General features: G+C 44.1%; 1 protein-coding gene across 6 annotated transcripts in view; it reads right to left on the bottom strand.

Annotated features, from left to right (window-relative positions):
- Nucleotides 1–21302, bottom strand: part of atp11c (ATPase phospholipid transporting 11C) — a 152951-nt gene extending 131649 nt beyond the window's left edge. For 3 of the 6 annotated variants that reach the window (XM_072505946.1, XM_072505951.1, XM_072505950.1), the window contains exon 1: nt 21019–21302. In XM_072505946.1, the coding sequence (XP_072362047.1) occupies nt 21019–21045 (27 nt within the window). In that variant the 5' untranslated portion in view covers nt 21046–21302. Of the gene's footprint in view, nt 1–565; nt 673–3664; nt 3684–21018 lie in introns of those variants that run through there. The other 3 variants (XM_072505949.1, XM_072505948.1, XM_072505947.1) reach the window with 3 other exon arrangements.
- Nucleotides 21303–22086: the final 784 nt, after the last annotated feature.

Below are 22086 nucleotides of genomic sequence, written 5' to 3'. Positions count from 1 at the left end.
AAAATGTAGAAACTTTCAAATGAATGGACTGCCTTAAAACAAGCAGCCAGGACAGGCATGGAAAAGGCAGTGTACAAAATAAAAAATGATCAGATGACAGGAGAGAGCCTGTCGAAGTGGCGGGGGAAGAGAGAGCGAGATCAGTCAACCTTGGGCCAATGCTGCATCATCCATTAAGGTATGGTGTTTAGATTACTCTTAGCTTCGGTCAGTTAATTACTGTACAGCCCAAGCACTCACTTTTTCAAATCAGACATAAAATAAGATTTTTGTGAAAATAAAACCAGATTGCGCTGACTTACTGCGAAACCCCAACATACCCCGAAGAACACAGGATCAGGTGGGAGTACACTAGACCATAGTTAATGAGAACAGAATATTAGAGCTCTCACTGTAGCCCAATCTAGAAGTTCAGAGAAATCTTTTCAATTGCTTTGCAATAAACTCGTTAGTCATTGCAGCAATTCTTAATAGCTGACAAAATAAAGTTGCGCTTGCGACGGTAAATATAGTTTATATTTCCAAGGTGCTCATTTTTCACACAACTTGCATTTGCACCACTTACCATGCTACCCCAAAATACCTCAACTCTACCAATATCCTAAAATTCTGCTGGAAACGATGTTCAGCTTTCACAGGCAGTCGATTATGGAATACCAGTTCATGCCTGCGATTTCTTCATTTTAACAAAAATACTGATCAATATTTGAACAGGTTTAACTGAACAAAGTTCAAGGTCTCAAGTAGACACATTGGCTCCATTAGATAGTGTGCAAGGGGTCTTTGGTAATGATTGCCACCACTGCAGTTAACAAAAATGCCCACATGCAATTTGCAAGCTGCACCAGTTCCAATTAATCTTATCCACCCAAGCCCAAAGACAGCAACAAATTGACAATCATTCACAGCCAAATGAAACTGGAGTATTGATCCTAAATAATACAAACTGGAAATTACAGTTAACAATTTAGTACAAGAATAGTGTCATTCAAACCAGTCAACATTATTTATGTCTCTTCAACAACTGAAATTACATAGGTGGCTCAAGCATATACGGCCCCAGGATCAAAATTCTCATGGAACTAATGTGCTGTGACATTACCATATTTAATGTCAACCATCAAGTATGGGATAGAATCTATAAAATTTCGAGGATAGTCAGAAAATTCTCGTACCACCACAACTTTAATAAGCATTACGCCTGCAGTGTTTTAGTCTTCAGATACACACACGTTCCCGAAGTCTTTTGGAGGAAGGATCTTCTAACTATATTTGATCATTCAAAATTGGGCTAATATTACATCTATTATTTTAAAGGTTCAAAGAGATGTGATTTCATAATAGCACACAATTAATTTAATTTCACTACTTTACAAGACATTTTCTAAAATAGACTGCTTATATCGACGCAACTAAATCATTAGACTTGTCTGCGGACTGTCCTGGGGGATCGGTCAGTTCAGTTGGTTGGGATGGTTTGTGATGAAAAATGACCAACAACACGGGATCAGTTCCCAATGGCTGACTTTTCAACCTTGCCCCTCGCCCCACCAGTCAGCTCTCACTAGGGGAGCGCCGCCTGGGACTGCAGCCACATTTACATTTTTACTTTCTTGGAGGCTTCATCTCGCCAACTTCTAGTAACAATTTCCATATAATGTCAATCAACTGCCATTTGTTTACAATGCCGAACGTCAAGACTCTGGTGCAATATTAGATTGGAACGGTATTGCGCTTTCAGAAATCCAAAAGTAAACAGGAAACTACTCAAGGCCGATAGGCTAAGAGTTACACATACAAGTGTCTTAAAACCTTTAAACCAACTCCACCCTGCTTGTCATTTGAAAGCATTTGCAGAGGAACATTTGAAAAAGTATTAGTTGTTAGAGGGTGTAACAGAGTGGATAAAGGTGAACCAGTAGCTGTACTGTAATAAGATGCCATGTAAAAGATTACTTTTACTACACAAGATAAAAACATATGGTGGTGGATGTAGTATGAGCATGGATAGCGGACTGGCTAAATAACAGGAAACAGAAATTTAGAATGAATGGGTCATTTTCAGGTTGGTAAACTGCAACTAGTGTAGTGCCATAGGGATTAGTGCTGGGGTCTCAGCTATTGCCAATCTATATTAATGGGCAAAAATTTGCAGATGGGAGTTTAACATGGGAAAACGTGAGGTTGCTCATTATGACAGAAAGAATAAAAAAATGAGTATTATTTAAATGAAGGGAGACTGCAGAATGCTGGGCTACATAGGGCTCTGGGAGAACTTGTGCATGAAGTACAAAAAAGGTAGCATGTAGGGACAATTAGGAAGGCAAGTGGAATATCTTGGCCTTCATTGCAAGGCGATTGGAATATAAAGAGTAGGGAAGTCATTCTAAAACTGCACAGGGCATTGGTGAGACCCCACCTGAAGTGTATGTACAATTTTCGTCACCTTACTTATGGGAATCAGTTCAGGAAGTTTCACTAGGCCAGGCTGATTCCTGGGAGGAAGTGATTGTCCTGAGGAAAAGTTGAGCAGGTTGGGTCCATACTCATTGGAGTTTAGAAGGATGAGAGGTGATCACATTGAACCATCAAGATTCTGAGGGGGCTTGGTGGGTAGATGCTGAGAGGATGTTCCCCCTCATGGGAAACCAAGAACTAGGGGGCAATTTCAAAATAAGGGGTCATTCATTTAATGAGAAACATCTTCTCAGAGTGTGGAATTCTCTTCCCCAGTGAGCAGTGGAGGTTGTGTCACTGAATGTATTCAGGGTCGACCGAAACAGATTGTTAATTGGCAAGGGAGCCATGGGTTAATGGGGCCAGGCAGGAAAATGGAGTTCAGGCCAATCAGATCATACTGAATGGCAGAGCAGGCCCGAGGGACTGAATGGCATACTTCTGTCATCTTCTTAAAAGCTCAGGATGATGTGTCAATAACAAAGTTTCATGTTTGCCATTCCAAAAAAATCATGTAATTTCAACAGAAATCTACTTCCACCGAAAGGGATGGCTAATAGTTTTATCACAATGTCAAAACGAAGTGAAAAATCAAAGGCCAATTTCAATAGAGCAATGATATGGAAACTGGACCATTCACATGGCTACCTTAAAGATCTGGTCAGGTAGGGAGCAGTTACTTAACCCATCCAAAGAATGGCACAATAAAACTGTTCCATCAATTTATTTTGAGAGATTCTTTCCAGAATAGAAACGCTTCCAAGATCAACCATCACTTCGTTAGTATTATGCTCCACTATTTAAGTGGAAGGGAATGTGTCAATAGTGAAATCGTCCAATCATTTAAGTGCAACCTCACCTCAGAGTTGGGAGGTTGTGGAACTGGGTTGTAGTTTTGTTAAGCTCTGCACTCATTCAACATACTGAAGGCAACAAGGGGCTGTCACAAAAGGAAGCATGCAAAATTTTTAAAAACTGCAGATGATTATATTCTTCAGTGGAGTAGAGTTTTTCTCCATGTATATTTAACACGGTGTACACGCAATGTTTGGAGGCAGCTTTTTGAAATATTTAGGTATATATTTTCAATCCAGCCGTAGCCTACAATCATTTTTGTTCAAACTGGAGTTTTAACAATGCAAATGATCCATTAAAAATTAAACTGTCAAGAACTCAATTATTGTACAGGCACATTTTTGTATCTTACCATTTTGTACCAATCCAGACTCCATATGGAATATCAACAGATGGAAAATTAATCAAGTTACAGGAAATTTGCTCGTCAGTATCCCAGAACAAACATCTTCAAGTCCTTTTAGGTTTGCAGCAATCAGCAGAGTCAGATTCATGGAATGCATTCAGAAAAGAGACAGGAGTTAATGCACACATTCTAACTGGTCAAGCTCTGGTAGTCACTTCAGATGATATAATGCAGATGGTCATTTAGCCAATCGTCTCAAGTTGGCTCAGTGAAAGAGCGATCCAATTAGTCCCAGTTTCCTGCTGCTTCGCCAGAGCATGAACTTCTTCATACAAGCTGTCCACTTCAAATATTTACCCAAGTTACTGTTGAATCTGCTTTCTTCACCCTTTCAGGCCATGCATTCCAAAATCATAACTTGTTGCATAAAACAATTCTCATCTCACCTTGGATCCTCTTGCCAATTACTTTAAATCCATGTCCTCTCCCCGGAAACAGTTTCTCCTTATTTACTCTTATCACACACCATCATGATTCTGAATACCCGATCAAACCGCCCCTTTAAAGTTCTTTTCTAACCCCAGATTTTCCAGTCTCACCATGAACCTCAGTTCATTCACCCATGATACCATTCTGGCAAATCTCCTCCGCACCCACTCTATGGCTTGACACCCTTCCCAAAGTGTGGTGCCCGGAATTGAGCGACGCAATTCTTCAGGTGGGGCCTAACCAGGTGCTTTATAAAGATCATGCTGGATAAAAGTACAGGGATACATTTTATTGCATTAATTCATTTAAACATAACATCCTTGATTTTGTACTCCACATATCCAGTAATAAAGCCCCAAATCCGAAGTGCTTTAGCACCTTTCTGAACTTGTACCACATTCAAAGATTTGAGCGCGTACAAAATACATTAGAAAGATATGTTAAGCTTATAAATTCTTGGAAAAAATTACAGTGAAGCAAGACAGAAGGCAACTCTGGTTTCAGACCATTCTCCAACATTATTAAACAATTGACTACAGTCCTGCTATTAAACAGATTGCCAAGTACAACTTCCATTGTAGTTTGCATGTGTGGTGCCTCAATATTTTGATGGCAGTCATGAACATTCTCAACAAGTTGAGAGCTGGTTAGGAACATGCCACAAAAATGTTCAGGAAGGTTCAGACTGAATTCAAACGTCTGCTTCCACAACCTCCCCTGGCAACGCGTTCCAGGCAATCACCATTCTGTGTAAAATAAGTTGCTTCGCACATCTCCTCTAAACTTTGCTCCAAGGACCTCAAACCTATGCCTCCTTGAGACTGCCCATCCACTCTATCCATGTCCCTCATAATCCTGTAGACCTCTATCAGGTCACACCTCAACCTCTGTCGTTCTAATGAAAACAGTCAGAGTCAATTCAGCCTCTCCACATAGCTAACACCCTCTCCAAAGCCTCCTCATCTTTCTGGTAGTGCTGCGACCAGAATTTCGCCCAATATTCCAAGTGCGGCCTTACCAAAGTTCTATACAACTGTAACAGGACTTGCCAGTTGTATACTCGATGCCCCGTCCAATGAAGTGGCGGTGCCGGCTTTGGACTGGGATGAGCACAGTAAGAAGTCTTACAACACCAGATTAAAGTCCAACCGGGTTGTTTCGAATCACTAGCTTTCAGAGCACTGTTCCTTCCTCAGGTGAATCAAGAGGTAGGTTCCAGACAAAGTCAAAAATGCAAGACGATGCTTTGAATGCAGCTCTTTGCAGGTAATTAAGTCTTTACAGGTCCAGATGGAGCAGGTTAAAGAGGTGCGAATTGTCTCAAACCAGGACAGTTGGTAGGATTTTGCAAGCCCAGGCCAGATGGGGGGGGGGGGGGGGAATGTAATGCGACATGAATCCAAGGTCCCTGTTGAGGCCGTACACGCGTGCGGAACTTGCCCAGTTTCTGCTCGGCGATTCTGCGAATGGGTACCACCATTACACGTGAGAACACCACCCACCAGGTATGTGGTACATACTCGTGCGACTCAGCCAACGTTGTCTACCTCATACATTACAGGAAAGGATTTCCGAAGCGTGGTACACTGGCGAGACCATTCAGCGCAGCGACAACGGATGAACGGACATTGCGCAACAATCGCCAGGCAGGGATGTTCCCTTCCAGTTGGGGAACACTTCAGCAGTCAAGGGCATTCAGCCTCTGATGTTCGGGTAAGCGTTCCCCAAGGTAGCGTTCAGGGCGCGCAACAACGCAGAATTGCCGAGCAGAAACATATAGCCAAGTTCTGCACATGAGTATGGCCTCAACAGGGACCTTGGATTCATGTCTCATTACATTCACCCCCCCCACAATCTGGCCTGGGCTTGCAAAATCCTGCCAACTGTCCTGGCTTGAGACAATTCGCACCTCTTTAACCTGCTCCATCTGGACCTGTAAAGACTTAATTACCTGCAAAGACTCGCATTCAAAGTATCGTCTTGCATTTTTGACTTTGTCTATACACATGTTTCTGGAACCTACCTCTTCATTCACCCGAGGAAGGAACAGTGCTTCGAAAGCTAGTGATTTGAAACAAACCTGTTGGACTTTAACCTGGTGTTGTAAGACTTCTTACCGTCCAATGAAGGCAAGCATTCCGTATGCTTTCTTGACTACCTTGTCCACTTGTGTTACCACTTTCAAAGATATGTGGACCTATCTGGCTTTCTATATTCCTACGTTTTGCCATCAACTGTATATTTTCCCTCTATGTTAGACCTACCAAAATGCATTTATTGGACATAGGTATTGAATACCGAGGACTACAGTTAAGGGAGACAAAAGATCTTTATGTTGATTTTGAAAGGTAGAAATTTAATTGAGACTTCACATTTTAGGAGTTCAGAGAATACCCCAGTAGCGTCAGTGGTGGCTCAGCTGGTGGCACTCTTGCCTCTGAATCAGAAGGTCAAGTGTTCAATCCTCACTCGAGGATTAGAGCACAAAGTTCAAGGCTGACATTCCAGCACATCACAGCACTGTACTGCTCGAGATGTTAACTTGCAGATGAGACATTAAATCATGGCTCTCTATCTGCTCCCTCAGGCAAACGGAAGGGCAGTTACATATAGGCAACAAACGCTGGCCTCGTCAGCAGCACAGACATGCTTGGGAGTATTAAAAAATCCCAGGGCACAATTGCAAATTGGTAATGTGGCCAATATTCATCTCAATCAATTTAACAAAATCAGCTCATGTGGTCATGACCAGACGGCTTGTTGTGGAAGTTTGCTTTGTGCAAATTGGTTGCCAATTTTCTTGCATTACAATTGTGACTACATGTCAAATGTACTCAAGTGCCTATAAGAATTTTCTAAGGTTGTGAAACCTATTATTAAAAAAGTGTTTCTTTCAGTTAGATCAGTATCACCATCCCCCAATACTTTAAGCATAGCCTCCTCATCCTTGAATACCTGGTAATCCTTACAAAATCAAGGCACAGGACCTACTTCCAAATAGAAGCTGATAACACATGGCTCTATCACACTTCCACCGGATCTTTAAACCCATTCACCACCTGTATTATCAGACTTGTATACAATACCCGGTCTTAGGTGAGGCACAATATTCCCAACATTAGGATAACTAAAGCCATTGTTTGCAACCCCCACAAGATTCCATCCTCCAGCCCTAATGGTGAACCAGGATATTACCAATCTCAGTGTCCAATGTGACATTAGGTTGAGCTTTCAAATCCATATCCTCTATAAAAAGCACCAACTTCCACACCCAAAATATTTCCCACCCGGTTGTTGCCTTAATCCAGCTGAAATCCTCTTCAATACATTTGCTTATGTTAAACTGATGCCATTGTTCTCAAACCATGGGACCTCCCGATAAAGGGTTTACCCAAACCAAACATCTCCATTTTTAGTATTACTAACCAACTAATCTCACCTTCAAAGGGGAATCTTGGGTTCTCCACTGAAATAAAATCTTCAGTGATGCAAAATAAGCATTCTTAACAGTGTATTGCCTCAGTGTGTCAAACCTGTTTTATTTCAGCTTGAGTCTTAAAAACATACCCCTAATTCAGCATAATTCTGGTGCAGCAGAGCCACATTTCCCAGATTACACAACATGAACTGCACCATGCTGGTGCACCTTCAGAATGATGAATTGCCTCTATTGACAACAAATTTTATGGATTTAAATTTGCTGCAAAACAATTTAAATGTAAAATTGATACGGCAGCACATCAATTAACCCAGGACATCCAAAAATAGCTTAGGCAGACAGCTTAGTTTACTCGTTTAAGAAAAAACGCTGAAGAAGATCTAACCAAGTGCAACTGAAAACAGAGATGCTTTACATTAATTTTGGTTCTCAAGGAGAGGGATGTTGGTACTTGGGAATGGAACACTTCATTTTGAACTAAATATATTTTGAACATATTGTCCCAATGCATAGATTTTACAAATAGGAGTGCTCAAGTGAAGACGTACATTTGTGCTTCAATTTTTAAACGTATTTCTTCAGAAGCGTGGTGGTTCTGTTGTTGCATAATAACATTTTCCTTTTGGTTGCTGACAATTTCCGTCAGTCAGTCACTGCAACAATGGATGCCAATATTTGCAGGAATTCCACTGCCAATATCCACAAGACCATTTGGCCCACCGTGTCTGTTCCACCGCCTTCCTATGTTGCATCATGATATTTCGCATGACAGAAATTATATTGACTCCAAATGAGACAACCTTCAATGGCATTTAGCAGTTTTGGCTTGAGGAAATATGTTTGAACTGCCAAAAGTCATTTCATATTAGCTCTCAAAAATATTCTCACCATTCGAACATTTCTTACCTCGACTTGACAATTCCAACACATTGCTGGCTGGTATTGCACATTTACCGTTGCAAACTTGACATCAGCCAAAACTCAACTTCCCATGACTTAACTTGCACCAAGTTCCATTAACCCACCATTCCTGTGCCAAGCAACATACATTGGCACCCCATTGAGCAACATTTTTATTTTTAAATCCTAGTTTTCAAATCCCTCCTTATCTCCGTAATCTTCTCAAGTAACATAATCCTCTGAGAAATCTGGGCTCATCTAATTCTGGACTTGTATCCCTGATTTTTAATCTTTCCACCATTGGTGACTGTGCCTTCAGTTGCCTGGGCAACAAGCTCCTCCCTAAACCCCTGCTTTTCTCTAACTCTCTCCTCCTTTAACATGCTCGTTAAGCTGCACCTCCCACCAAACTGACCCAATAGCTTCTTCCGCAGCTGTGTCAAATTTTACTTCGCTCCTGTGAAGCTCTTCAAGACGTTTTACTGCATATTGTTGTGTAAATGAGAGAGAATAAAGACAGTTACATCCAACTTGATCTTGCTTTAACACTACAATGCCTTTCAAATTAACATAGGTTTGAGGGATTAAAAGGCCTCTACTAGTTTTGCATTCAATGAGATTAAAGGTTAATCTTTGATCTAATTTCACATTCCCATCTTTGCCCCCTAATCCCTCAATATCTTTTATTTTCAAAAATCTAATACTATCACATTTAAAATTTGTCCAACAACCCTGACCACCCAACTTACCTAGAAATAGATGAAAATTGATGGCTAAACACGGGATCAGGACATAACGCACAAAATGTCCTTGCCTTGAAATTTAATGGTAGCCATGATGTGGAGATGCCAGCGTTGGACTGGGGTGAGCACAGTAAGATGTCTTACAACACCAGGTTAAAGTCCAACAGGTTTGTTTCGAATCACTAGCTTTCGAAACACAGCTCCTTCCTCAGATTCACCTGATCTTTGTCACAAGTAGGAGTTCTTCAGTGAGCCAGAGAAGACACAGCCAGAGTGAGACAGCAAAGAGCGAGTTTGGGAATTTGAATCTAGGTGGGAATTCGAAGCTGGGTGGGGAGGAGGTGCTTTTTATCCCTGGTAAGTTGTTTTTCTTTTCATTGTCTAATTTATTTATTTTTTCTTTCGTTTTTTGGAATTGGAATTGTACAAGTTTACCTAAGGTTTAAGACATGGCAGGAGATCTCAGACCCGTGTCATGCTCCTCGTGTGTGATGTGAGAGCTCAGGGACACGTCCACTGTCCCTGGCTCCTTCACGTGCAAGAAGTGTGTCCAGTTGCAGCTCCTGTTAGACCGCTTGACGGCTCTGGAGCTGCGGGTGGACTCACTTTTCATTTTTTCCTTTCACTTTGGAGCATCCGCGATGCTGAGGACGTCGTGGATAGCACGTTTAGCGAGTTGGTCACACCGCAGGTGAAAGGTACTGAGGGGATAGAAAATGGGTGACCAAAAGACAGAGCAAGAGTAGGAAGGCAGTGCAGGTGTCCCCTGCGGTGATCTCCCTGCAAAACAGATATACCGCTTTGGATACTGTTGAGGGAGATGGCTCACCAGGTGAAGGCAGCAACAGCCATGTTCATGGCACCATGGCGGGCTCTGCTGAGCAGCTGGGCAGGACGTAGAATAGCAGGGCTGTAGTGATAGGGGACTCAGTCGTAAGGGGAATAGACAGACGGTTCTGCAGACACAACCGAGACTCCAGGATGGTATGTTGCCTCCCTGGTGCAAGAATCAAGGATGTCTTGGAGCGGCTGCAGGACATTCTGGGGGGGGGGGGGGGGGGGGGGGGGGGGTGAACAGCCAGCTGTCGTGGTGCACATAGGCACCAACGATATAGGTAAAAAACGGGACGAGGTCCTACAAGCCAAATTCAGGGAGTTAGCAGTTAAACTAAAAAGTAGGATCTCAAAGGTAGTAATCTCAGGATTGCTACCAGTGCCACAAGCTAGTCAGAGTAGGAATATCAGGATAGATAGGATGAATGCGTGGCTCGAGAGATGGTGCAAGAGGGAGGGATTCAAATTCCTGGGGCATTGGAACCGGTTCTGGGGGTGGTGGGACCAGTACAAACCAGACGGTCTGCACCTGGGCAGGACTGGAACCGATGTCCTGGGGGAGGGGTTGCTAGAGCTGTTGGGGAGGGTTTAAACTAATGTGGCAGGGGGATGGGAACCGATGCAGGAAGTTGGAAGGTAGTAAAACAGGGACAGAAACAAAAGGCAGTAAGGGGGAAAGTGTAAGGCAGAGAGCCATAGTCAAAAATCAAAAAGGGCAACAGTACAAGGTACAGTGACTGAGGGGAGCTCAGTGAATAGGACCAGTAATACTAAAAGGAATAAAACGGGAAGTAAAAACAGTAATGGTAAGCGACACGGCAGGTTGTTACATGAAGATATGGGTTCAACGACAAGGAAAATTAGGAGAAACGTTAAGAGGAAATATAACTTAGGAGACGTTACTGATTGAGGTGTTAAGATTCAAAACAGAGGTAAAAAAGCCAACATAAGTGTACTTTACCTGAATGCTCGTAGTATTAGGAATAAGGTAAACGAGTTGATGGCGCAAATCATCGTGAATGACTATGATTTAGTGGCCATTACTGAAACATGGTTAAAGGGTGGTCACGACTGGGAGTTAAATATCTACGGGTATCAAACTTTTCGGAAGGACAGAGTGGATGGTAAGGGAGGTGGTGTAGCTCTATTATTTAAGGATGACATCCAGGCAATAGTAAGGGATGACATCGGTGCTATGGAGGTTAAGGTTGAATCCATTTGGGTGGAAATCAGGAATAGTAAGGCGAAAAAGTCACTGATAGGAGTAGTCTATAGGCCACCAAATAGTAACATTATGGTGGGGCAGGCAATAAACAAAGAAATAACGGATGCATGTAGAAATGGTACAGCAGTTATCATGGGGAATTTTAATCTGCATGTCGATTGGTTTAACCAGGTCGGTCAAGGCAGCCTTGAGGAGGAGTTTATAGAATGTATCCGCGATAGTTTCCTAGAACAGTATGTAATGGAACCTACGAGGGAACAAGCGGTCCTAGATCTGGTCCTGTGTAATGAGACAGGATTGATTCATGACCTCATAGTTAGGATCCTCTCGGAAGGAGCGATCACAATATGGTGGAATTTAAAATACAGATGGAGGGTGAGAAGGTAAAATCAAGCACTAGAGTTTTGTGCTTAAACAAAGGAGATTACAATGGGATGAGAGAAGAACTAGCTAAGGTAGACACTTTATGGTGAAACAGTTGAGGAACAGTGGAGAACCTTCCAAGCGATTTTTCACAGTGCTCAGCAAAGGTTTATACCAACAAAAAGGAAGGACGGTAAAAAGAGGGAAAATCGACCATGGATATCTAAGGAAATAAGGGAGTATCAAATTGAAGGAAAAAGCATACAAAGTGGCAAAGATTAGTGGGAGACTAGAGGACTGGGAAATCTTTAGGGGGCAACAGAAAGCTACTAAAAAAGCTATAAAGAAGAGTAAGATAGATTACGAGAGTAAACTAGCTCAGAATATAAAAACAGATAGTAAAAGTTTCTACAAATATATAAAACAAAAAAAGAGTGGCTCAGGTAAATATTGGTCCTTTAGAGGATGAGAAGGGAGATTTAATAATGGGAGATGAGGAAATGGCTGAGGAACTGAACAGGTTTTTTGGGTCGGTCTTCACAGTGGAAGGCACAAATGACATGCCAGTGACTGATAGAAATGAGGCTATGACAGGTGAGGATCTTGAGAGGATTGTTATCACTAAGGAGGTAGTGATGGGCAAGCTAATGGGGCTAAAGGTAGACAAGTGTCCTGGCCCTGATGTAATGCATCCCAGAGTGCTAAAAGAGATGGCTAGGGAAATTGCAAATGCACTAGTGATAATTTACCAAAATTCACCAGACTCTGGGGTGGTCCCGGCGGATTGGAAATTAGCAAACATGACACCACTGTTTAAAAAAGGAGGTAGGCAGAAAGCGGGTAAGTATAGGCCAGTGAGCTTAACTTCGGTAGTAGGGAAGATGCTGGAATCTATCATCAAGGAAGAAATAGCGAGGCATCTGGATGGAAATTGTCTCATTGGGCGGATGCAGCATGGGTTCATAAAGGGCAGGTCGTGCCTAACTGATTTATGGAATTTTCTGAGGACATTACCAGTGCGGCTGATAACGGGGAGCCAATGGATGTGGTATAACTGGATTTCCAGAAAGCCTTTGACAAGGTGCCACACAAAAGATTGCTGCATAAGATAAAGATGTATGGCATTAAGGGGAAAGTAGTAGCTTGGATAGAGGATTGGTTAATTAATAGAAAGCAAAGAGTGGGGATTAATGGGTGTTTCTCTGGTTGGCAATCAGTAGTTAGTGGTGTCCCTCAGGGGACAATTGGGCCCACAATTCTTCACAATTTACATAGATGATTTGGAGTTGGGGACCAAGAACAATGTGTCCAAGTTTGCAGACGACACTAAAATGAGTGGTAAAGCAAAAAGTGCAGAGGATACTGGAAGTCTGCAGAGGGATTTGGATAGGCTAAGTGAATGGGCTAGGGTCTGGCAGACGGAATACAATGTTGACAAATGTGAGGTTATCCATTTTGGTAGGAACAACAGCAAAAGGGATTATTATTTAAATGATAAAATATTAAAATATGCTGCTGTGCAGAGAGACCTGGGTGTGCTAGTGCATGAGTGCAAAAAGTTGGTTTACAGGTGCAACAGGTGATTAAGAAGGCAAATGGAATTTTGTCCATCATTGCTAGAGGGATGGAGTTTAAGACTAGGGAGGTTCTGCTGCAATTGTATAAGGTGTTAGTGAGGCCACACCTGGAGTATTATGTTCAGTTTTGGTCTCCTTACTTGAGAAAGGACGTACTGGCACTGGAGGGTGTGCAGAGGAGATTCACTAGGTTAATCCCAGAGCTGAAGGGGTTGGATTACGAGGAGAGGTTGAGTAGACTGGGACTGTACTCATTGGAATTTAGAAGGATGAAGGGGGATCTTATAGAAACATATAAAATTATGATGGGAATAGATAGGATAGATGCGGGCAGGTTGTTTCCACTGGCGGGTGAAAGCAGAACTAGGGGGCATAGCCTCAAAATAAGGGGAAGTAGATTTAGGACTGAGTTTAGGAGGAACTTCTTCACCCAAAGGGTTGTGAATCTATGGAATTCCTTGCCCAGTGAAGCAGTAGAGGCTCCTTCATTAAATGTTTAAGATAAAGATAGATAGTTTTTTGAAGAATAAAGAGATTAAGGGTTATGGTGTTCGGGCCGGAAAGTGGAGCTGAGTCCACAAAAGATCAGCCATGATCTCATTGAATGGCGGTGCTGGCTCGAGGGGTCAGATGGCCTACTCCTGCTCCTAGTTCTTATGTTCTTAAGTAGGCTTACATTAACACTGCAATGAAATTTACTGTGAAAAGATCGTGTCGCCACAGTCCGGCGCGTGTTCGGGTACACGGAGGGAGAATTCAGAATGTCCAATTCACCTTTCAGCACGTCTTTCAGACTTGTGGGGGGAAACCGGAGCACCCGGAGGAAACCCACGCAGTTACAGGGAGAACGTGCAGAGTCCGCACAGACAGTGACTCAAGCCGGGAATCAAACCTGGACCCTGGCGCTGTGAAGCAACGGTGCTAACCACTGTGCTGCTGTGCCGCCCCATGGATGTAGCTCCTAATTTTAAATGGGGAATTTTCCAAGGGCAAAGTGGACAGAGGCCCACTGATCAGGTTGCCTGATTTACACCAAAACAGTGGAGTGGACTGGTTGTGGTGTCTCTGCTATGATGCTGAAATTTAAACTTTCTAAAGATTGTTTGCTTTCTTAATATCTTTAATAGGAATAAAAGTAAAAATCATGACATGTGTTTCCAGAGCATTGCAACTTTCAATTTTTGTCTTTAATATTTGGTCAGGTTTCCAGGGGAGGGAGTGGGACAGATGTTTCACAACATAATTGAACAAGTATCACTTTAAAGAAGATGGAGTGCAAGGAGGGTGGACGGCGAGAAGAGAAAATGCGTGCAAGTGAGCGAGAGACAGCAATAACAAACAAGGCACATCACTGACTTATAAGGAAGCACTGACTGATGAAATGGCGATTCAATTTAACTGATATCAATCACATATGTTGCTCCACATCTACCATTTAGGGTGTGTGCACAAGAAGCTCCCTTGCATTTACTGTAGAAAAACCACAGACGGATGGAAAGAAATGAAAAGCACATGGACCCTTGGGTGTCATAAGAGGTCTTGTCACAACAGCCCAAATATCTGAGATTGCACACAAGTTTCTACGTCAAAATAAGAGTTTTAAACAGCAGCAAGAGATTAAATGTGTTTTGGGGGAAGAAATGCTGAATGCAGCATTCAATATATTAGTTTAAAATCCAGCTCAGACAAGATGGGCAAAAAACAATTTGCTGGAGATCACCTGTCAAGCTTTGTAAACAAGATCAGCAAATCATGGGTGAACAATCTTCATATAATGGTAGCACACAAAAAGAAAGCAAACCACCTGGTTTCTCTCTCTGATCTTGCAATAACTTGGCATTTCTCCAAGGAAATTAATGTAGCAGCTGCTAATTTAGTGAGACTGTCAAGAACAATTTGTCTTCGGGAGACCTCCGCACCTATTTAGACCACTTCGCTGCGCGAAGTACCTGAACAGAGCGACCTTAATAGGGACAGGCCAGGTCAGTGTCGACATCACAGCATGCACCCTACTGCCCGGAAGCAAAACAGCCTGTAAGCAAAGCAGAGGAGCTTGTGCGATTGCCCATGAGTATAGTGGTGAATGCTTTCCTGCGTTATTTCTGCACTACTCAAAGATACTGCACAAAATCGCTCCCAATTTGTGCAAATTAACAGCAGGCTGCTCCATCAGGCACTGTAGACAAAGTCACTGTTTGATTCAGGTGTAATTTTGGTACAAAACTATCACTCAATTGAGTGACACAAACTAGGAATGCCTGCATTTTAACATAACTGCAACTTCCTGGGTTCACATCAAATTGATATCAGTTCTTTTTGAGTATTTACAACAGCAGGTAAATTCTTGAAGGCTTAGACGGTCAAAATGAGGAATTGTTGCAATTCAAAGTAATTTTGTTTGGTCGATACACATTAGTCCCAAATCGGAAAGGGGAAAAACAGTGGAAAAAATCCATTCGACAGCCTGATCCAGGACCAGTCAGATTTTTGTCCTAATAGAGCTGTACTCTTTCTTGCACCAGGCCAGCTCCTGCACACAAAGCTGACAAACTACCCACTATCTAAAAAGTTGCAAGCACATGGCCGTCTGTTCACTAATTTGCATGAAATATCCGTCTCTCCACCAACAAAAACCACAAGAGATAAATCTTTAAAAAAAAACACACAAATCTCACTAAACATAATGCACCCTCTTCACGTCACTTACAATTGCAAAATCTAGATCGACAGAGTGCCTTTTCAATGAATCGAAGGTAAAGCCAGGATTATTATTTTCCTCTTCTGTACTGTCAGCACGGTAGCATTGTGGATAGCACAATTGCTTCACAGCTCCAGGGTCCCAGGTTCGATTCCGGCTTGGGTCACTGTCTGTGCGGAGTCTGCACATCCTCCCCGTGTGCGTGGGTTTTCTCCGGGTGCTCCGGTTTCCTCCCACAGTCCAAAGATGTGCAGGTTAGGTGGATTGGCCATGATAAATTGCCCTTAGCATCCAAAATTGCTCTTAGTGTTGGGTGGGGTTACTGGGTTGTGGGGATAGGGTGGAGGTGTTGACCTTGGGTAGGGTGCTCTTTCAAAGAGCCGGTGCAGACTCGATGGGCCGAATGGTCTCCTTCTACACTGTAAATGCTATGATAATTTGTCTTGGGTATTTTGCCGAGAGAGACAAACACTCAGATACCAGTATCAACTGCATGCACGCAGCAAAGGTAGAGGCTCAGCTGTGAAAGTGAAAGCTTAATTTAATAACACGTCAGAAAGACTCCAAGGAGAACCATGGACACATGATTTAAAAGTAAAGGTTACACAGAATGGGCAGAAAGGTTAAAAACAGAACATGACCTCAGAATATATTAGGGAGCAAAGGGCAGATGAAAATAGATTTGGCTGAATTATCAAGATTGAAAACTTAACATACGGTAATTGGGGCTAAAGAAGTGAAATATGGCAGGTCGTTCAGGCTTTTCTTTGTCCTCCAAACATCTCCTGGAAATGATGATTCATAGTGTCCATGTGGTCATGCTTCATTTGTAACCCCAAAGAGCAAGTCATAGCGCATTTGTCAACTCTAGGCAGTATTACAGGCCACAGCTAATCGGGACGAATCCAGACTTATATTTGTGCTAGATTTGCAGGTTATTACTCAACAGCATCAAGAGCAAGAACAATAGCTAGCCAAGGACACCTTTACTGATGTGCTGAGCATAATCAGCTAACTCAGCACAGACCAGGAAGCAAATCTGCTCCACAGTTATGATCAGAAATTAGCTTTATCCATATAGATCACATACCCGATGATGCTATTTACCCACCATTGAAAAGATGCACTGCAGTAACTCGCCACAACTCTGCTTCAACGGCACTTTTAAATAAAAACAGCCACTTAAATAACTGATATACATGTAGCAGTGAACTTCAAATTATCCACTAAACACTCGCATTTGGAGCTCAAACTCTGGAATAAATATTATGCATCACTTCATTAGCACCAAAAGGAATAAGCAACTTCAAATTACAGTCAAGCCATGCAAAGATATATGTCCATTTACCACTGGATTCAATAAAATGATCAGGCAAACCACCGCTGTTGTCCATCAAACTAAATAAATTTAATTTTTAATACCCTTGATTTGGGGAAACTCCACCAAGCATATGAGTCAAAGCCAACATACAGTGCAGCTTCACTTAGTGGAAAAATCAGAAGCTTGCATAGTAGATCTAATGGCAGGATCAAGAGGGTCAGAATACCGCAGTGCGAAGGTACAATAGAATCCAAAAAATCTCTAAAGTGCAGAATTTGGCCAATCGTGCCTGCACCAACCCGCCGCAGGAGCACGCTACATAGGCCCACTCCACCAACCTATCCACACAACTCTGTACCCTGTACACCCTCTTTGGACACAAAGGGCAATTTAGCATGGCCAATCCACCAAACCCGCACATCTTTGGACTGTGGTAGGAAATCGGACAAAACCCACGCAGACACGGGGAGATTCTGCAAATTCCGCACAGCCACCCAAGGCCAGAATCGAACAAGGGTCCTGGTGCTGTGAGGTAGCAGTGCTAACCACTGTGTCGTCATTTTTTTAAAAAGCAAGTGACTATTACATGGAACAGAGGAGTTTCATAGGAAAACCAGCTGCAATAAAAGGTCTCCAATCCATTGACTGTCTACACCTCCCGCTGCCTTGGGAAAGCGGGCAGCATTCATAAAAAAGACCCCCCCCCAACCAGGATTATTTGTTCTTCTAACCACTTCCATCGGGCAGAAGATACAAAGGTCTGAGAATATGCAGTAGCAGATTCAAAAACAGCTTCTCCCCCACTGTTACCAGACTCCCCTCCCGCTGTTACCAGACTCCTGAATGACTCTCATATGGACTGAACTGACTTCTCCATGCATCTTCTCTACTGAGTAATACTATACTCCGTATGCATCACCCGATGTCTATGTATTTACATTGTGTATTTATCGTATGTCCTGTTTTTCATGTATGGAACGATCTGCTGGACTGCAAGCAGAACAATACTTTTCACTGTACCTCGATACACGTGACAATAAATCTAAACTTAAAATCTAAGAAAAACAGCATGGTAACTACAGGTAATTTCAATGTTAAGTGGCCATATGCTTTTTTCATTATTAGAAGGACACATCTAAATCATTCTGAATGCATACACTTTAATTCTAATGCACAAGCATATTAGGAAAATAAATCAACCATTAACTTTACAGTCCAAAAAAGGTAAGTTACAACAGGTTTTCTCCTACATTATTGAGCAGCTTTGGTATATGCTCGATTGCAGCAGAACCAATTTAGAAAATTAAACTGCATGTTTACTTGATCAGTTTTCATCACCAACAAACAAGCAAGAAGTGTCTGTGAACGAAGACCAATAATCCCAGAATTACTTCCAACATCAATTTAAACCTCAGTGAAAAATTTGATTTGCGCTTTTAATCGTGTGTTACATTTTGGTCCAGTTAGATGGACAATCTAGTTTGTTATTTAAGCAATGCCTGGAATTACAAATACGGGAAACCCTCATTGTTTAAAGGGTTTAAACGTGGATTAATGATTGATACGCGTTGCGACTTGCTCTGTCAACTTAGTATAATTAGTACAGCGTGGGCAGATGCATGTCTGCTGCGTGTTCCACTCTCTCCTGTACCTTCCGTTTTTTTGCGGACTTCTTCAAAGTCATGAAATTTAACACTTCTCATCATCATATTTTGCAGCTGAATTGTTCAGAGGTGAAACGACCTGGTGACCATCGCAGCAATCTTACTGAAGAAATGAAATTCCTTCAATGGAGCAGAAATGTCATTTGAATTTTTACCATCCCATAAGATGCATTTGTATTAAGAGGCTACGCTAATCGTAACCAGGGGCTGGTTTAGCACAGGGCTAAATCGCTGGCTTTTAAAGCAGACCCAGGCAGGGCAGCAGCGCGGCTTCAATTCCCGTACCAGCCTCCCCGAACAGGCGCCGGAATGTGGCGACTAGGGGCTTATCACAATAACTTCATTGAAGCCTACTTGTGACAATAAGCGATTTTCATTTTTTCATTTACGAGGCTCATATTAAAGAATTGTTAAGTACTTTGAAATTAGCGACAGCACATTGGCGCAGTGGTTGAGGGAGAGGGCCCGGGTTCGATCCCGGCCCCGGGTCACTGTGTGGAGTTTGCAGATTCTCTGTGTTTGCGAGGGTCTCACCCCCACAAAACAAAGATGTGCAGGCTAGGTGAATTGGCCGTGCTAAATTGCCCCTTGATTGGAAAGAAAAATAATTGGGTACTCTAAATTTATGACTCAAGAATGGCAGTTAAATTACACATTCTAAAGTCGGTTCACCGTTTATCCTCAGTACAATCTTATGGGGCATAATTGCAATTAACTTTATACCATGCAACATATGCTTGAAAGTATTTGACAATTGGCTATGAAGAGATTTTACAGACTGCAAGACAGTGTAGCGTGGAATTTCCCACAGAATCTCAAGTAGAATCTGTATCCAGTTAGGTTTGCAGCTCCTGATCACTATTATCCAGCAATGCTTATCAGAACGGATGTTGATGAGGAACGGGCTGAGGTATGAAGCGTCAACACTCTCCTGCTAACGTGGAAAATGGCTAGCTGGATCAAATAATGCAGATTGACTGGAAAAGATGCAGCCATGCTGCAGCACCCGAGTGATCCAGAGAAAACAAACCCTGACATCAAAACCCTCGAAGTTTGCACTGGGAGCATTCACTGACCCGCAACTCTTCCAAGGTGACAGGAGGCAAGGTAAGCAGCCACATCCATCCGAGTGCCCCCAACACAATAGCACATGATTCACAACACTTGGCACAGTACCGTGGCTGGCTGGCTGACTAACCTTCCTTCCTGACTCAATATAGACTGAACGGAATACTTCCAAAATTTAACCCGCAGTCTCAGATTTCCTTTACTCACAGATGGCACTGCTTCTGAAAAAGAAAACCGGTGGCCGCATCGCGGTGTCCACCATCAATAAATGGGCTTTTAAATCGTTCCGAGCATACATTTCCCAAAGCACCAAAAAAGGTGTTAATTTCAGGGAAGCTGGAGTAAATATCCTTAATGTCACCACCAGTAAAAACACCTCGTCTATATAGTTTGCTGCAGGAGGCTCTTGTTCTAATTATAGATAGAAGTCCGTCTAAGGGCCAGTTCTTACACACTGTTTAAAGTGTCTCCATGGTGAAAAGACCCCCAAAGCCCTGGGGGGGGGGGGGGCAGACTTGTGGATATCTACACCCCACATCCCAAGGGGAGGGGGGGGTTGTGCCAATAACTCCTCCCGGGGGACCGACCAGGCGATGCAAGGGGACAGGTTGCAACTCTCAGCACTGGGACTTTGGGACAGAGAACGGAGATTTGGGCAAAGGGGCGAGAGAGAAGCCGAGTGGACATCGCAGGTGGATGGATGACCTTTGGTCAAGGCAACTTTTGCAAGCTGGGTCAGGATGCAAGGAGCGGACGGGCGGGCAGGAGGCGGGGGGTTTGCAGGAGCCGCTTGGGGGGGGGGGGGGGGGGGCTGCAACAGGGCGCGTGGAGCGAGCCCGGGACTGGGGGTGCACGCGGCGGCTCCCGGGCCAACGTTCCCTCTCCCGGGCCAACGTTCCATCTCCCGGGCCAACGTTCCATCTCCCGTGCCGACGGTCGCCAGTTGGCCCCCGGAGCGCGGCCTGGGTGCCGGCCCCCGCGGCAGGTGAGGGAGTCAGCCAGCGCTAGACGCGGGGAGACGGGCAGCCACTCCACTCACCCATCGGTTGATTCCACAGCGGAACATGTCGCGCCGCCTCCCTCCTCCTCTCTCAGCCTCAGCCGCTCGATTCCGGCTGCGCCGCCGCCACCTCCACCTCCCGGCGCCTCAGCATTTCAGCGGCCGTCTCTCGGTCTCCCGCTCCCCGCCAGCCGCCGCCAGGGCGGCCGCTTTCAGTCAGTGGAGAAGTCGGACGGATTCCCCCTTTCAGTTAACCGCTCCCTCCTTCCCCACACACGCACACACCCACCCGGCTGCGGGCGCCGCCTTCACTCCATGGTCGCTCCTCCCTCGCTGCTGCTCCCGGAGGCGGGCGGAGCGCGGCCACAACAACCGTCACCCGCCCGCGCATGCTCGGTCCGGCCCTGCCTACCGCGCATGCTCGTCCGCTCGGTTCGGCCCTGCCCACCGCGCATCCCCGTCCGCTTGGCCCGCGCTGCCTGCCGGGACTTGTAGTTCATTCTCTTTCCCTCACCTGTCGGCCAGGCAAGGAACTACATCCCCCGGCGGCCAGCGCGGTGCCTTCCAGAGCATCCACCACCCCTAAGAGCACACTCAGGGGTCGTCCGGCCGGACTGTCTGCCCCTCTTCTGCGGCCTTGTTCGCGGCCGTCTGTCCCTGGAGAAGGAGCATGCGGTGTCCATGGGCACACTCGTAGCCTTCCATGCTCGGTGGGCACCGCAGGGGTTGGATTACCTTATCGACGCCGATTTTCACACTTTAATTTGACGGGTTTTTGATAAGTTTTTGTTTCTTTTCTCGTTCCTTTTGGGCTGTGCTCCACTCGATGTTTCGGGGCACTCCCCACTTTTGCTTTATCCATCAGTTACTTTCTGGTCTTTTTGCATGGTTTATTTTCACACCCAGCATCACGCCAATGTCAGCGGCGGATGCTGGCCTAATCCTGCCCGCGTAGATAAGCGTGCAGGTCATAAAATCCCCCCCCAAAAGTAACATCAAATTATAGTGGTGCGACCCTATAAAAGGACACACTCGCTGAGGAATCTCTCCCCCGCGGGAGGGGGTCTCAATCCTGCTGCCGCTGATCGCACCGACGTCTGCCGTGGG

This window comes from Scyliorhinus torazame, chromosome 5, assembly GCF_047496885.1.
Source record: "Scyliorhinus torazame isolate Kashiwa2021f chromosome 5, sScyTor2.1, whole genome shotgun sequence".
NCBI lineage: Eukaryota > Metazoa > Chordata > Chondrichthyes > Carcharhiniformes > Scyliorhinidae > Scyliorhinus > Scyliorhinus torazame.
The sequence above is the reverse complement of the archived record's forward strand: the minus strand, read 5'-3'. Positions and strand labels throughout refer to the sequence as shown.